Here is a 17,909-nt window from a genome sequence, read left to right as displayed (position 1 = left end):
GCAGTAGTCTGGCTTTTTTATGGCGGTTTTGGAGCAGTGGCTTCTTCCTTGCTGATCAGCCTTATTACGCTATAGGACTCGTTTTACTGTGGATATAGATACTTTTGTACCTGTTTCCTCCAGCATCTTCACAAGGTCCTTTGCTGTTGTTCTGGGATTGATTTGCACTTTTCGCACCAAAGTACGTTCACCTCTAGGAGACAGAACGCGTCTCCTTCCTGAGCGGTATGATCTCATGGTGTTTATACTTGCGTACTATTGTTTGTACAGATGAACGTGGTACCTTCAGGTGTTTGGAAATTGCTCCCAAGGATGAACCAGACTATGGAGGCCTACCTTTTTTTTCTAAGGTCTTGGCTGATTTCTTTTGATTTTCCCATGATGTCAAGCAAAGAGGCACTCAGTTTGAAGGTAGGCCTTGAAATATATCCACAGGTACACCTCCAATTGACTCATATGATGTCAATTAGCCTATCAGAAGCTTCTAAAGCCATGACATGATTTTCTGGAATTTTCCAAGCTGTTTAAAGGCACAGTCAACTTAGTGTATGTAAACTTCTGACCCACTGGAATTGTGATACAGTGAATTATAAGTGAAATAATTTGTCTGTAAACAATTGTTGGAAAAATAACTTGTGTCATGCACAAAGTAGATGTCCTAACCGACTTGCCAAAACTATAGTTTGTTAACAAGAAATTTATGGAGTGGTTGAAAAACAAGTTTTAATGACTCCAACCTAAGTGTATGTAAACTTCCGACTTCAACGGTACATGCTTGCTTTGATTATCCAGGCCTACTGTGTTTTTTCACTACTGTGCACACATTGTTCCATTGCTGAACCGTTCTTGTTGCCAGTGTTGACTGAATAATTTATCCTATTTATTTGGTATTATAAACTAGATAGTTTGGGTCCTGGATGCTGATTGGCTGAAAGCCATGGGGTATGACACAAAATTACTTGTTTACTGTTCTAATTACGTTGGTGACCAGTTTATAATAGCAATAAGGCAACTCAGGGGTTTGTGTTATATGGCGTTGCGTCGTGCCTAAGAACAACCCTTAGCCGAGGTATATTGGCTATATACATTTACATACATTTACATTTTAGTCATTTAGCAGACGCTCTTATCCAGAGCGACTTACAGGAGCAATTAGGGTTAAGTGCCTTGCTTAAGGGCACATCGACAGATTTTTCACCATATACCACACCTCCTCAGGCCTTATTGCTTAATTATATTAGTCATGTGACTGTCTATCCCATGGCATTACTACCTCAGGGATCTAATTTACTTATAAACTAAATCTATAAGCAAATAATTAACTGTTTATAAACTACTTAGAATCCCTTCAGAAAGTTTTACCATGAAGTCTTATATTGTCCCATGTTTATGTAACCTTACATGGTTGTTTTTGGCCTTTTGGCAAAGGCTACCTCTGGCACCTCTGGTCAGGTAGAGGATTGAGGCCTGACTTTCTGCTGGTTCAGCAGGGTTAGTAGGCTACTACCTCCTGCTGACTGACCTCCCTATGCTTGCTAACAAACCATCCAGGGGGATGCTAATCCAGCAAATAAGATCTGTAGGAGCTAGTTTGGCAGCCAGGGGATCCATCCTTCACATACTGTCCTCCTCTAACTAAACCTCATAACCCTTCTTCACTCACCCTCATCATATAATTCTATTAATTCATGTATTTATTTATTTATTCCAGGAAAATCCAATTACAATTGTCACACCTTACCAGGGAGTCCTCTTTTCCATCCCAGTTGCTCTCCCGAGTCTCACCTGATCAGTTTGAGTCCACTTGCACATGGTATGACCTCTGATATAACTGCGGAACCCAAGTGGCCCTGGCCCCCTCATAACCCTCAAAAAATGATCTCACCTATGTCCATGAACAAGAACCTCTGTCCACTTCGACAGTCAAACGTGTTAAGGTGTTCAGCTCTGAAAGATTAATATGGCCGCTGGGCTGGCATGGGGCCAGCGACTCTAGGATGTGACCTGGGATTGGAAACCATTAGCTCCATGCAGATGGCTGGAGGGCTGCTGGGGACTAATCACTGAGAAATTAGAGCTGGAAGTGTAAGGATGGCGAGGTCAGCCAGGAGGAGTGAGAGGATATAAGACCTATAGTCAGGCAAAGATACTCTACTGATGATATCCTCCACAAGGCCACAGAACGGACTGCATTTGATATTAGGGAGATACATGAGATACAAAACCTCACTGAATGGATATTTTTCTGCAATTATGTCCATTTTGCCATGGGGTTTTGTACTGTGTATTTAAATACTGTATTAGCGACATAGCTCATTCTAAAATTTCTACTACTGTACAGTACATTGCATTTTAGTTACACTGTTAATACACACTGCATATTTATTGATATACTGGATTCTTGACATAGCTCACTCTAATATATCTACTGCTGTACATATCATTCTTAGTATATCTTGTGTAAATTAATCTGCTGTATATACGTGTAGATTGCATTTGGATTACTGTTACAGTGCTATTTGGATTGTTAATTGGATTCGTTCTGCCATTTCTTGATTTAATTTATTATTATTATTTTTGTGACATTTTACTGCGTTGTTAGGAGCTAGTAACATAAGCATTTCGCTGCACCCGCTATAACATCTGCTAAACTGTGTATGCAACCAATAAGCTTTGATTTGATTTATAGATTCCGTTTACAATGGGCTAACTAGTAGAGAAGAAGAGGGATTTGAAGATCTTCTTTAAATCTCCTTATAACCAATTTCTTGATTATTGATTCATTGACACTTTTACCCTTTGGGGCTTAAGGTTAAAGAGGAACAGGTTTCAGACACCGTGAACAGGGTTCCAGACAAAGTTCCAGACAATCCAATCATCCAAATGTCTCAAAAAATGAAAGAAGTAATGGGGATGGTGGGCAAGAAATGTTCGCCCTGTGTCGTTAGGTCAAAGAAACAAGTCTATTTAACGACGGTCAACAGGTTCAGGTTCAAAAAGTCAATTGAATGAACTCACTCTTCGTACAGTACACTATGTTCTACAAAAAGCATTAACAAGCTTGTTACAGGCTTACTGTCCCAATTCTGCTCTAATTGACATATCTGATTAGCCAATTGTTCCACACAGTTAATGGCCATAATGTTAATAGCTTAAGCACTAAGCAGGGGCTACAGGCTGTGTGCAGTAAGTGCATGTAGTTGCCATGTAAAGCCTCGCAAACTGTCTGATCTCGCAAGCACTACCGATAGGGCAGCAGAAATCAGTCTGGTGGATTATATACGAGTTTAGGGTCCATGACCTCTTAAGCCCAATTAGAAAAATGTAAACACTCACTGTGTGCCCTGTCATTTAACAATCAACAGCACTGTGGGCAAATTATAACCAAACTACAGCAAAGATAGAGATATTGCAAACTATGGACCATGTCTTGCCTTTCCGTATGACCAAGTGCTACATGCAGACTTATAGAAATAATAATCATGTGGTTTTAACTCTATGATTGTGGCCTTCATTTTGGTAGGCAAGCAGGCAGCAATGCAGGCCTTTGGTCCCAGCCCAGGTAATTTTTTGCCAAATGTGCTTCACTTGCACCCTAAGGGCAATGATGCCATCTACTGGTGTATTAGACGTCTGGTATTTGCTTAGTTAGGCCTAGTATTCCATCCACTCAAGACCGTACAGTCGATGCAGAAAAATTGATTGACAGTCTGTTTGCGGAAGTTGCCTGTTGGAAGTAACTAACTAGATCATTAAATGTGGACTAGCATGCAACTGTGCAGGTTGGTGTATTATATTTCCTTTGTGTAGACAAGGTTCCATTTGAACATTTTCGATTATTGTCGTGATATACCATTCAAAGAATAAAATGGTCTGACCCTATCTGTCACATAATTTAGCAGGCGCTAGCTAGCTAGCTGCGGGTATGTTTGCTTACCAACCAACTGATCTCTAGGGTGACTGGACACTACTTTTTATACGGTGAACTAAATTAACATGATTGTAAATCCATCTCGGTCTGGTAGCTAGTAACTGAGGTGAACTAACTTAATTATTTTTGTATCCAAGATGTAGCTAGCAACCACAGAGCAAAGTCACACATCAATGGTGGATGAAATGCTGTGTTTTATAGCAAAGATGTTGTCATGAGCTGGTTGTACAGTTTGAACCAGTCCAGATGGTGGGGGTGATATAAATACAAGGGACCTTTTTATAACTGATACATGAACAATATAATGCATCACTTGAACTCAATAGAGATAAGAATTCATCACCCTCTATTTCACAAACACAGTTGAAGACAAAAGCAACAGACAGACACCAGCATTAAATATTTGGCACTTTTTATCATTGTTATTTTGTATTGTATACCAGCATGTTACAGTATGTTACGTTACATTTGAGATTGTATCATCTTTCATGTTTCTCGTACTCTTCTCTCTAGGGTCAGATGATGTGTCCACTTGGAGAGTCCTGCACCATGAAGCAGCAGTAAGGGTAGACCGTGTCTGTGACACCGCCCCTGTCTCTTTCCATCCCAGTGACTGAGCCACCATGTCCTCAGTGATGTTTCCACCCCGCTCCCCACCTTCCTCTACCCCTGGGAGCAGTGGCTGCGGCAGCGGTGACATACCTGCAGCTGGCGTGACGACCCAGTCCACTGAGCAGGCTCTGTTTGCATCGGACCGCTACGCCCGGCTCATCCTGGCCCAGATGAACAAGATGCGCCTCCGGACAGATTTCTGTGATGTAAGGCTGCGGCTGGAAGGCCGTGTGTTCAGTGTCCACAAGCTGGTCCTGGCTGCCAGCAGCCCCTACTTCTCCGCTCTCTTCTCTGGGGGGATGAGCGAGGCAGACAAGGAAGAGGTCCAGATCCTGGGAGTGGAGGCACCAGTGTTTGAGGTCCTGCTGGAGTTCATATACACAGGTTTGCCCTGTCATGAAATGTACCATTTACTGAGTGTGTAGTGTACAGTAGTGTGCTCATACAAAGAACAGTAATACATGATACAGACTTCTTTGTGTTTCTTTGAACTGAACCCGTCCAGGCATGATTAACGTGACGGTGGAGAACATGCAGGAGCTGATGGTGGCAGCAGACATGCTGCAGCTGAGTGAGGTGGTGTCTATCTGTGGAGAGTTCCTCAAGGGCCACATGGACCCGTCCAACTGTGTGGGGGTATACCAGTTCCTTGAGCAGATCGCCTGCATGGACATGCTGGAGTTCACTGAGAACTACATCCAGGTCCACTTTCTGGAGGTGCTACGCATGGTCTCTTTCTTCCTCCATCTCTGTCTGTCTGTCGTGTCTTCAGATTCTCTCTTCCACCTTCGCTTCTCTGAGGCTCTTTCTCCTTTCATCTCATTATAATCTGCTGAGTGTGTGTAACAAAAAGTGAATAATCTGTTACCAACCTGTTATAACACTTACATCAACAAACAAAATCACACTCAAAACATCTGACCTTTAGGTGTGTGTGTCGGACGAGTTCTGGGATCTGTCCAAGGACCAACTGGTGAAGCTGCTGCGGAGCGAGGAGCTGCGAATCGAGGATGAGTACCAGGTGTTCACGGCGGCCATGGACTGGGTCCTACAGGACGTGGCCAAGAGGAAGAAGCATGTGGTTGAGGTGCTGGACCCAGTCAGGTTCCCCCTGCTCTCCCCACAGAGACTCTTCAAGTACATCGAAGGTTAGATGGAAAGATGTTTCCTCCTGATTTGTCAGGCAGGAACGTCCTTATTTTTCCTGATTTATCAGGAACTGATTTTCTGAAATCCTTTTTTATTTCTCACACCATTAAAATGGGCTTATCCCAAACCAGTATGTTTCCCCAATTTTCATTGTTGTGCTGCTAATCAATGACATCATATAATTTCTCTGTGTAGGCATTTCTGACTTCAGCCTGCGGGTGGCGCTGCAGACACTGCTGAGGGAATACACAGAGGTCAGCAAGTCTCCCAAAGAGAATAAGATGTACAGCCTGTTACAGCCAGCCAAGATGAGGCCCAGGAGAAAGGCCAGGAAATACCTCTATGCCATAGGTAGGTAAACCTCAGTTCAGCACCTGAACGCCTTTATATGACGATAACAACAGAACTGGGGTGGCCATTTTTGTTGTAGCATCTTCAGTGTAAACTCAGCAGATTATACGAGTACCAGCTGGATCCAAATTGAATTATTCCATTTCATGAAGTGATCCAGGCTATGTTGTCACGGTTGGTTTCCCCTGTCTCAGGAGGCTACACTCGGCTGCAGGGTGGTCGTTGGAGTGACAGCCGGGCCCTGAGCTGCGTGGAACGCTTTGACTCATTCAGCCAGTACTGGACCACTGTGTCCTCCCTGCACCAGGCCCGCAGCGGGCTGGGAGTGGCTGTGCTGGAGGGCATGATCTATGTCGTGGGAGGTGAGACTCTCATTTTATTTATTTAACCAGGATAGTCCACTCAGTAATGAGTCCTGTCTGTGTGGTTCTGTGTTTGTTTATGCAGAGAACATGCCATGTGTTTCAACCTGTGTCTTCCTCAGGGCAATAAAGTTCTGTTTCTAGTATTCTGTTTCTTGTCATTTCCCAGGGGAGAAGGACTCCATGATATTTGACTGCACAGAGAGATACGACCCGGTGACTAAGCAGTGGGCGGCTGTGGCCTCTCTCAACTTCCCACGCTGTGGTGTCGGGGTCTGCCCCTGTCACGGGGCACTCTACGCACTGGGTAAACTAACGAAGCCAAGGCCTTGATTGGGAATACATGCTTAATTTCTCCCCTCCTTGAAGTCATCACAGATCTAACATGATTGGACATATGAAAGCAAGGTTTCCACTGCATAGCTTTCACCAAAACAGTCATGTCAGAACAGTGATGTTTTTAAAGAAGGGAATGAAGAAATTAGTGTCCAAGAGTCTTTAACTTGGGTCTTTGGGATAAGGTATTAATACCATGTCTCCTCACTGCTGTGTTCCTGCAGGTGGTTGGGTTGGATCAGAAATAGGGAAGACGATGGAGCGGTACGACCCGACAGAGAATAAGTGGGAGATCATTGGAAGCATGGCAGTGCCTCGGTACTACTTTGGCTGCTGCGAGTTACAGGGTAATTCAATTCATACATAACAACAATACATAAAACATTTACAGGAAAATATACTGTATCAATATACAGTGAGGGAAAAAAGTATTTGATCCCCTGCTGATTTTGTACGTTTGCCCACTGACAAAGACATGATCAGTCTATAATTTTTATGGTAGGTTTATTTGAACAGTGAGAGACAGAATAACAACAACAAAAATCCAGAAAAACGCATGTCAAAAATGTTATAAATTGATTTGCATTTTAATGAGGGAAATAAGTATTTGACCCCTCTGCAAAACATGACTTGGTGGCAAAACCCTTGTTGGCAATCACAGAGGTCAGACGTTTCTTGTAGTTGGCCACCAGGTTTGCACACATCTCAGGAGGGATTTTGTCCCACTCCTCTTTGCAGATCTTCTCCAAGTCATTAAGGTTTCGAGGCTGACGTTTGGCAACTCGAACCTTCAGCTCCCTCCACAGACTTTCTATGGGATTAAGGTCTGGAGACTGGCTAGGCCACTCCAGGACCTTAATGTGCTTCTTCTTGAGCCACTCCTTTGTTGCCTTGGCCGTGTGTTTTGGGTCATTGTCATGCTGGAATACCCATCCACTACCTATTTTCAATGCCCTGGCTGAGGGAAGGAGGTTCTCACCCAAGATTTGACGGTACATGGCCCGTCCATCGTCCCTTTGATGCGGTGAAGTTGTCCTGTCCCCTTAGCAGAAAAACACCCCCAAAGCATGTTTGACGGTGGGGATGGTGTTCTTGGGGTCATAGGCAGCATTCCTCCTCCTCCAAACACGGCGAGTTGAGTTGATGCCAAACAGCTCGATTTTGGTCTCATCTGACCACAACACTTTCACCCAGTTCTCCTCTGAATCATTCAGATGTTCATTGGCAAACTTCAGATGGGCCTGTATATGTGCTTTCTTGAGCAGGGGGACCTTGCGGGCGCTGCAGGATTTCAGTCCTTCACAGCGTATTGTGTTACCAATTGTTTTCTTGGTGACTATGGTCCCAGCTGCCTTGAGATCATTGACAAGATCCTCCCGTGTAGTTCTGGGCTGATTCCTCACCGTTCTCATGACCATAGCAACTCCACGAGGTGAGATCTTGCATGGAGCCCCAGGCCGAGGGAGATTGACAGTTATTTTATGTTTCTTCCATTTGCGAATAATCGCACCAACTGTTGTCACCTTCTCACCAAGCTGCTTGGCGATGGTCTTGTAGCCCATTCCAGCCTTGTGTAGGTCTACAATCTTGTCCCTGACATCCTTGGAGAGCTCTTTGGTCTTGGCCATGGTGGAGAGTTTGGAATCTGATTGATTGATGGCTTCTGTGGACAGGTGTCTCCCTTTAAGAGTGTGCTCCTAATCTCAGCTCGTTACCTGTATAAAAGACACCTGGGAGCCAGAAATCTTTCTGATTGAGAGGGGGTCAAATACTTATTTCCCTCATTAAAATGCAAATCAATTTATAACATTTTTGACATGCGTTTTTCTGGATTTTTTTGTTGTTATTCTGTCTCTCACTGTTCAAATAAACCTACCATTAAAATGATAGACTGATCATTTCTTTGTCAGTGGGCAAATGTACAAAATCAGCAGGGGATCAAATACTTTTTTCCTTCACTGTAATTGCTTCCGCTGTCTCAATGACATAATTTTCCTGAATGGCCTCATTCCCCTCTCCCCTATGTCTAGGCTTCATCTATGTGATCGGGGGGATCAGTGATGAGGGGATGGAGCTGCGTTCGGCGGAGGTGTACGACCCCATCTCCCGGCGCTGGAGCGCCCTGCCCGTCATGGTGACCCGGCGGGCCTACGTGGGCGTGGCCTGCCTCAACAACTGCATCTACGCTGTGGGGGGCTGGAACGAGGCGCTGGGCTCCCTGGAGACGGTGGAGAAATACTGCCCTGAAGAGGTGAGGGAGTTATGGTGGATTTATACAGTGCATTCGGAAAGTATTCAGACCCCTTCCCAGTTACGTTACAGCCTTTATTCTAAAATTGATTAAATAACTTTTTTTCCTCATCAATACCCCATAATGACAAAGCGAGAACAGGTTTTTTGAAAATTTTGCAAATGTATTAAAAATAAAAAACAGATACCTTATTGACATAAGTATTCAGACCCTTCGCTAAGAGACTTGAAATTGAGCTCAGGTGCATCCTGTTTCCATTGATCATCCTTGAGATGTTTCTACAACTTGGAGTCCACCTGTGGTAAATTCACTTGATTGGACATGATTTGGAAAGGCACACACCTGTCTATACAGCTGTGGAAAAAATTAAGAGACCACTGCAGATTTGTCTTAAATCAGCATCTCTACATGTATGACAGCCATTCCATTCCAGTGTCTGTTGAATTCCAACACAGGCACACCTCATTCTACTGAATTAGGTACTGATTAGGTGATCACCTGAACCAAATCTTATTTAACGAGGAAAAGTATAAAAACCACTACTGTGGTCATCACTTGCCTCTTGCAATAGGACCAGCTGGATGGCAAAAACAGTGCTAATAGTACCTCAAAAGTAATATTAATCAAAAAATAACTATTGACCATGCCAAAAGAGTTGAAAAGGAATGTTTTGAGTGAGGAAAATAAGGGTTCAATTCTGGCTTTACTGGCAGAGGGATACAGTGAGCGTCAGGTTGCTTCCATCCTTAAAATTTCAAAGATGGCGGTTCATAAGAACAAGGTCAAGCAGCAGACATTGGGGACAACAAAGCTACAGCCCGGCAGAGGGCGAAAACGACTCTCTACTGACCGGGATGACCACCAACTCATTCGAATGTCACTCAACAACCGTAGGATGACATCAAGTGACCTACAAAAATAATGGCAAACAGCAGCTGGGGTGAAGTGCACGGCGAGGACGGTTCGAAACAGGCTCCTAGGGGCAGGGCTGAAGTCATGTAAAGCTAGAAAAAAGCCCTTCATCAATGAGAAGCAAAGAAGAGCCAGGCTGAGGTTTGCAAAAGACCATAAGGATTGGACCGTAGAGGACTGGAGTAAGGTCATCTTCTCTGATGAGTCCAATTTTCAGCTTTGACCAACACCTGGTCGTCTAATGGTTAGACGGAGATCTGGAGAGGCCTATAAGCCACAGTGTCTCGCACCAACTGTGAAATTTGGTGGAGATTCGGTGATGATCTGGGGGTGCTTCAGCAAGGCTGGAATCGGGCAGATTTGTCTTTGTGAAGGACGCATGAATCAAGCCACGTACAAGGTTGTCCTGGAAGAAAACTTGCTTCCTTTTGCTCTGACATTGTTCCCCAACTCTGAGGATTGGTTTTTCCAGCAGGACAATGCACCATGCCACACAGCCAGGTCAATCAAGGTGTGGATGGAGGACCACCAGATCATGGTGTCATGGCCAGCCCAATCTCCAGACCTGAACCCCATTGAAAACTTCTGGAATGTGATCAAGAGGAAGTTGGATGGTCACAAGCCATCAAACAAAGCCGAGCTGCTTAAATTTTTGCGCCAGGAGTGGCATAAAGTCACCCAACATCAATGTGAAAGACTGGTGGAGAGCATGCCAAGACGCATGAAAGCTGTGATTGAAAATCAGGGTTATTCCACCAAATATTGATTTCTGAACTCTTCCTAAGTTAAAACATTAGTATTGTGTTGTTTAAAAATGAACATGAACTTATTTTCTTTGCATTATTCGAGGTCTGACAACACTGCATCTTTTTTGTTATTTTGACCAGTTGTCATTTTCTGCAAATAAATGCTCTAAATGACAATATTTTTATTTGGAATTTGGGAGAAATGTCAGTAGTTTATAGAATAAAACAAAAATGTTATTTTTACCCAAACACATACCTATAAATAGTAAAACCAGAGAAACTGGTAATTTTGCAATGGTCTCTTACTTTTTTCCAGCTATATATATATATATATATATACACACATACAGTGGGGAGAACAAGTATTTGATACACTGCCGATTTTGCAGGTTTTCCTACTTACAAAGCATGTAGAGGTCTGTAATTTTTATCATAGGTACACTTCAACTGTGAGAGACGGAATCTAAAACAAAAATCCAGAAAATCACATTGTATGATTTTTAAGTAATTCATTTGCATTTTATTGCATGACATAAGTATTTGATCACCTACCAACCAGTAAGAATTCCGGCTCTCACAGACCTGTTAGTTTTTCTTTAAGAAGCCCTCCTGTTCTCCACTCATTACCTGTATTAACTGCACATGTTTGAACTCGTTACCTGTATAAAAGACACCTGTCCACACACTCAATCAAAACAGACTCCAACCTCTCCACAATGGCCAAGACCAGAGAGCTGTATAAGGACATCAGGGATAAAATTGTAGACCTGCACAAGGCTGGGATGGGCTACAGGACAATAGGCAAGCAGCTTGGTGAGAAGGCAACAACTGTTGGCGCAATTATTAGAAAATGGAAGAAGTTCAAGATGACGGTCAATCACCAATCATCATTTTGCAGTGGTCTCTTACTTTTTTCCAGAGCTGTATAAAGGTCCCACAGTTGACAGTGCAAGTCAGAGCAAAAACCAAGTCATGTGGTCGAAGGAATTATCCGTAGAGCACCGAGACAGGATTGTATCTAGGCACAGATCTGGGGAAGGGTACCAAAAAAATTCTGCAGCATTGAAGGTCCCCAAGAACACAGTGGCCTCCATCATTCTTAAATGGAAGAAGTTTGGAACCACCAAGACTCTTCCTAGAGCTGGCTGCCCGGCCAAACTGAGCAATCGGGGGAGAAGTGCCTTGGTCAGGGAGGTGACCAAGAACCTGATGGTCACTCTGACAGAGCTCCAGAGTTCCTCTGTGGAGATGGGAGAACCTTCCAGAACGACAACCATCTCTGCAGCACTCCACCAATCAGGCCTTTCTGGTAGAGTGACCAGACGGAAGCCACTCCTCAGTAAAAGGCACATGACAGCCAGCTTGGAATTTGCCAAAGGCACCTAAATGACTCTGGTCTAATGAATCCAAGATCGAACTATTTGGCCTGAATGCCAAGTGTCACGTCTGGAGGAAAACTGGCACCATCCCTACGGTGAAGCATGGTGGTGGCAGCATCATGCTGTGGGGGTGTTTTTCAGCAGCAGGGACTGGGAGACTAGTCAGGATCGAGGGAAAGATGAATGGAGCAAAGTACAGAGAGATCCTTGATGAAAACCTGCTCCAGAGCGCTCAGGACCTCAGACTGGGGTGAAAGTTTACCTTCCAACAGGACAACGACCCTAAGCACACAGCCAAGACAATGCAGGAGTGGCTTCGGGACAAGTCTCGGAATGTCCTTGAGTGACCCAGCCAGAGCCCGGACTTGAACCCGATCAAACATCTCTGGAGAGACCTGAAAATAGCTGTGCTGCGCTCCCCATCCAACCTGACAGGGCTTGAGAGGATCTGCAGAGAGGAATGGGAGAAACTCCCCAAATACAGGTGTGCCAAGCTTGTAGCATCATACCCAAGAATACTCAAGGCTGTAATCACTGCCAAAGGTGCTTCAACAAAGTACTGTGTAAAGGGCCTGAACACTTATGTAAATGTGGTATCAGTTTTTAATTTTAATATATTTGCAAAAAATTCTAAAAAACCTTTTTTGCTTTGTCAATATAGTGTGTAGATTGATGAGGGGGAAAAATCAATTTAATCAATTTTAGAATAAGGCTGTAACGTAACAAAATGTGGAAAAAGTCAAGGGATCTGAATACTTTCTGAATGCACTGTAAATACAGCCTTGTTTAAAAAGCAACACATTGTCACCTCATAGCTTTATGTAGATGGTAACACTACAACGCCTCTGATTTCCCTCAGCCGGTCTCCCTCAACTATGTCTCCATCTCTTCTTCCCTCTAAAGGAGAAATGGGTGGAGGTGGCCCCCATGGCGGTGGCAAGGGCCGGGGTGTCCGTGTCAGCCGTTAACGGACTGCTGTACGCCGTGGGGGGACGGGCCTCCAGCAGAGACTTCTCGGCCCCCGTGACTGTGGACTCTGTGGAGATTTACGACCCCCACCTGGACACCTGGACGGAGATTGGCAACATGATCACCAGTCGCTGTGACGGGGGAGTGGCCGTGCTCTGAGATTGAGCCCAAGTAGAACCAAGGGAGGTGGTTCGGTGAATCGTGAAACCTGATGAGTAGCCGTTTTTAGGTTTTTCCAGGAACAAACCTCATTCTCAGACGAGAATACGGTTTTATGTTTGGCACCGTGAGATTACATGATGAGTAACCTTGCCTGAGACCTGGAGACTTGCATTAGCTACAGAGCTATAGATGCCGAAATGGCTTTAGCTTAGGGGCAATTCCATGGTAACAGAAGACTCCGATTTTTCACTTTAAAATATATGCCAAACAAAATACATAGATCTCAAAGTTTACCAAACCATACAACTCTATGCACAATTACTACTTTGAACAATTTACACAAAAATATATACAGTACCAGTCAAAAGTTTGGACACACCTACAGCTCAAATAAGCAAAGAGAAATGACAGTCCATCATTACTTTAAGACTTGAAGGTCAGTCAATCCAGAACATTTCAAGAACTTTGAAAGTTTCTACAAGTACAGTCGCAAAAACCATGAAGCGCTATGATGAAACTGGCTCTCATGAGGACCGCCACAGGAATGGAAGACCCAGAGTTACCTCTGCTGCAGAGGATAAGTTCATTAGATTTACCAGCCTCATAAATTGCAGCCCAAATAAATGCTTCAGAGTTTAAGTAACAGACACATCTCAACATCAACTGTTCAGAGGGGACTGTGTGAATCAGGCCTTCATGGTTGAATTGCTGAAAGGAAACCACTACTAAAGGACACCAATAAGAAGAAGAGACCTGCTTGGGCCAAGAAACACAAGCAATGGACATTAGACCGGTGGAAATTTGTCCTTTGGTCTGGAGTCCAAATTGGAGATTTTTGGTTCCAACCGCCGTGTCTTTGTGAGATGCGGTGTGGGTGAACGGATGATCTCCGCATGTGTAGTTCCCACCGTAAAGAATGGAGGAGGTGGTGTTATGGCTACCACAGAATTCTGCAGCGATTAGCCATCCCATCTGGCTTGGGCTTAGTGGGACTATCATTTGTTTTTTAACAGGACAATGACCCAACACACCTCCAGGCTGTGTAAGGGCTATTTTACCAAGAAGGAGAGTGATGGAGTGCTGCATCAGATGACCTGGCCTCCACAATCCCCCGACCTCAACCCAATTGAGATGGTTTGGGATGAGTCGGACGGCAGAGTGAAGGAAAAGCAGTGTTCAGCATATGTGGGAACTCCTTCAAGACTGTTGGAAAAGAATTCCAGGTGAAGCTGGTTGAGAGAATGCCAAGAGTATGAAAAACTGTCATCAAGGCAAAGGGTGGCTATTTGAAGAATCTCAAATATAAAATATATTTTGATTTGTTTAACACTTTTTTTGGTTACTACATGATTCCATATGTGTTATTTCATAGTTTTTATGTCTTCACTACTATTCTACAATGTAGAAAATAGTAAAAACTAAGAAAACCCCTTGAATGACTAGGTGTGTCCAAACTTTTGACTGGTACTGTACATTTACTAGAAAAACTGTGCAGATGCAAAGTTTAGTAACAGAATTACGGTAAAATCTCCCTCCGTTTTATTCTGTTACCAAACTTTGTAGCTCCACAGTTCTTAATGTAAATGTGTTTTTGTAAAATTTCCAGTGGAAATTGTTAAAAGTAGTCATTGTGCATAGAGTTCTATGGTTTGTTTAACTTTGTAATCATTGGTTTTTGTTTGACATATTTTAAAGTGAGTCTCAGCGTAATTCCGTTATCATGAATTTGCCCTTAGCGGGCTGACACTGTGGTGCAGCAGGAGACAGGGTTTGTTACCCGGTTGGACACACTAGACAGCTGCATACGACATGTTCTTAGCCATATCAAAGACGAGTCCTCGAGTTCATTATCGTCATGGCCTTCACCAGCAATGTGTTTAACTTTTGAACAGCAGTGGCAGAATGCCGTAGCAGAATCTAATTCCATTATCTCCTATATCCATGGTCACACATTGTACTCTCAGTTAGCCAATGGAGGGTGAACTACAGTTGGGATGAGACTTGTAGAATACTTTTTTTCAGCACCTCACAGAGCATGAACACATACCTTTTTTTTTAGCTAGAAGAGTTGTGTTTTCAAAATACAAGACAAATCACTTTCTGTGGACGTCCGAGTGGAATAGATGGATTTCAGAATGTTTGGATTGTTTTGTTATTCTGGATTGTTTTTTATTGCTTTTATGTAACTGAACTAGACGTACATTGTACACAGCCAACGGATGACTGGGACACTGCCAACCAAGAAACTGTTGATTCAAATGAGCTGGCTAGGCTACAGTACCTACTCCCAGTCAGTTACATGGCAGACCTATCTCTCTCCATCACTCAGTCACTTCCCCGCTCTGTTTTAGAGAAGTGTGCCAGTGTTTCTGGAGGTTCAATAGCTTTCATTGTTACTGTATTGTCTCAGCTCATTTGTGTTAACTTAAAAACATTGACACTTTCAGGACCATTACATTCTCCACTGAAGTGTACGAAGGATGTTTGTCTGTTTCTGAGAATGGGATGGCTGGCTGTCACTCTTTGTGATATCCTATCAATTGTTTCAACCTGTGCACTTTTAATGGAAATTGAAATATTAATTTTGCCCAACTTCAATTTCTCACATTTAAAATTACCACCAAAACGATGTTTAACTTCCATGGGAGTTGTCCGTTATCCATGTTGACTGAAGGTAGACTGACTGCTAGTGCGATGGGCTTCATGTGTTTAAACTGAGTTGTATTAAACCTTGAACTGCACTTACTTGACGGCTGAAGCAAGAAGCTACTACGAGCAAAATGTTACTTATGGTCCCTCATGTCAAACTTTGTTACGGTTGGAAATCGTAAGCTTATGGTATCGTTCTGCTGTGCTCACTGCGTCTGTTAAATTATCACTACGGTTTATGGTTTGACACATTACTCTGTAGTATAACTGTTGCACTCAGTATTTCTGTTTAATATGTCTCATTGACTGAAATGCAGCCATTGTGTATATATATTTTTTAAAAAATGCTGTAAATATCAGTGCCTTTTTAGTCAGTACTCACCATTCCAAAACACTGAGAAATGTCCCTTTGGTTGAAAATACTGTAGCTTGTATCACCTTCATTCAGCAACGGCACTAGATTACAAAGTGAATTTATATTTCAGCCCTCACCTGTTGAGGAACGGAAGTGTCATGAGTAACACATTGATTAAAAGAAAATCCAGATATGTGAAAATGTCATGATTTTTTATTGAAAACGTTAATGTCTCACCCCCTCCGTTTTCCCCCGTTAACTCCTACTGAACAAGACCCTGATCTGTGTTCCACTATTCATTCACTTGTCTTCTTGAGATACTTTAGCTCTCAAGTGTAAACTCTGAGTGAGTATCCCCTAGCCACCATTACCTAGTCAACTCTCAACTGTCTTGATCTTCTTCTCCGGGCACATCTCCTTCAGTGTCAATGTGGCCACCAGGGAGAAGGTAGCCACCAGAGTAAGTATGGTTCTCATGGCTTTGAACCAGCCGGGGTAGCCAGGCAGCAGAGTAAGGTCATAGTGCAGGGCCAGGCCCAGCCCCATGATGACCACCAGGGCTCTGCGATGTTGTCCCTGCAGAGCAGAGCCAGCCAGGCCAGCAGGGAGGGCACCACACTGTTGCCCAGGTTCATCCAGTCGGGCTGGGCAGGGCTCCCCTCAGGCAGGGAAAAGCCCCAGCGGGTCCCACCCAGGAAGAACATGATGGAGGCCCCATAGACCACCTGGGCGTAGGCCACCTTAGGGAGGTAGGACTGGGTCACAGCCATCAGCAGGGGGGCACCCAGGAATGGAAGGAGGCCGAGAGAGGCCAAGGTACAAAGCATGCTTGGGCGCATTGGCCAGGGCTTTCAGGCTGAGGCGCTGTTGGTCCTCTCCTCTCCCAGGAGCGGGGTGCCCCTGGCAGAGCAAAGAAGCAGAGCAGCTCAGGAACCTGAGGGTCAGAAACCTGGAGGAGGCTAGTCTCTGGAACAGTAGCGAAGTCGCCATGGAAACTTGTGGAGCCATCAAGTGGTTGGAACTGGTGTAAAAACATTCCCTCTTCACTGTGCAGCTGGACCCACAGAGTACCCGTTGCAGAGATTGCCATGTTGGACCCTGGGTGTAAAAAAGACAGTGTTGCGGAAAGCATTTCTCAGTAGGGTTTATTTGTTGCAAGGACAGATAGACCAATATGATGGTGTCATAATAGGAACTGATGTAATGTTTCTACTTACCACACAGGGATTCAATTGCCTCTTCAATGCAAATGAGATCATTTTATTACCTAAAATGGGAAGAGGTGCATGTGCATTTTAGAACATAAGATCAAACTGGTTAGCTAGCTAGCAAGCTTTGGCATCTTTAGCATTAGCTAATAACGTTAGATATCCAAAATAATAGACATGTTCTAACAAAAGCCTGTGTTTTAAAAATGTAGTCATCCTTTTCACCCTTGATCTTCACGTTGTGCAGATTACTAATAAATTAGCCATAGCAGAGGCTTGTTCGGTCGTTTCCTCGATTCACAGTGTCTGCCGAAAGTTTGATTTCAGCAACGATCGATTATTGCGCCTGCCTGAGAGATAGTGTGTCGCATTCAATATCACGAATATGTAGCTAACTAGTACTTTGTTTTAATACTAGTTAAACAGACAATTTTGATAGCAATTTTTTTTAACTCTAGTTTCTTTCTAAGCTGTTTCTACGTTTTTAGTATAGTACTTTTCCCCCCACTCCTATTCAGTTTGAAACAACATGCAACC

At 43.7% G+C, this 17,909-nt stretch overlaps 1 protein-coding gene and 1 pseudogene across 1 annotated transcript; one reads left to right on the top strand and one right to left on the bottom strand.

Annotated features, from left to right (window-relative positions):
* Positions 1–3,716: 3,716 nt before the first annotated feature.
* LOC121535584 (intracisternal A particle-promoted polypeptide) lies at positions 3,717–13,525 on the top strand. Its single transcript, XM_041842792.2, has 10 exons — positions 3,717–3,782; positions 4,445–4,927; positions 5,049–5,260; positions 5,472–5,691; positions 5,888–6,043; positions 6,238–6,405; positions 6,575–6,712; positions 6,966–7,088; positions 8,772–8,992; positions 12,933–13,525. The coding sequence occupies exons 2-10, from the start codon at positions 4,555–4,557 to the stop codon at positions 13,155–13,157; spliced, it is 1,836 nt and encodes a 611-aa protein (XP_041698726.2). The 5' UTR covers positions 3,717–3,782; positions 4,445–4,554; the 3' UTR covers positions 13,158–13,525.
* Positions 13,526–15,219: 1,694 nt separating this feature from the next.
* Positions 15,220–17,871, bottom strand: LOC121535587 (annotated as a pseudogene).
* Positions 17,872–17,909: the final 38 nt, after the last annotated feature.

Source organism: Coregonus clupeaformis, chromosome 21 (assembly GCF_020615455.1).
Source record: "Coregonus clupeaformis isolate EN_2021a chromosome 21, ASM2061545v1, whole genome shotgun sequence".
NCBI lineage: Eukaryota > Metazoa > Chordata > Actinopteri > Salmoniformes > Salmonidae > Coregonus > Coregonus clupeaformis.
Note: the sequence above shows the minus strand (reverse complement) of the source record. Positions and strands in the feature narration are given on the sequence as shown.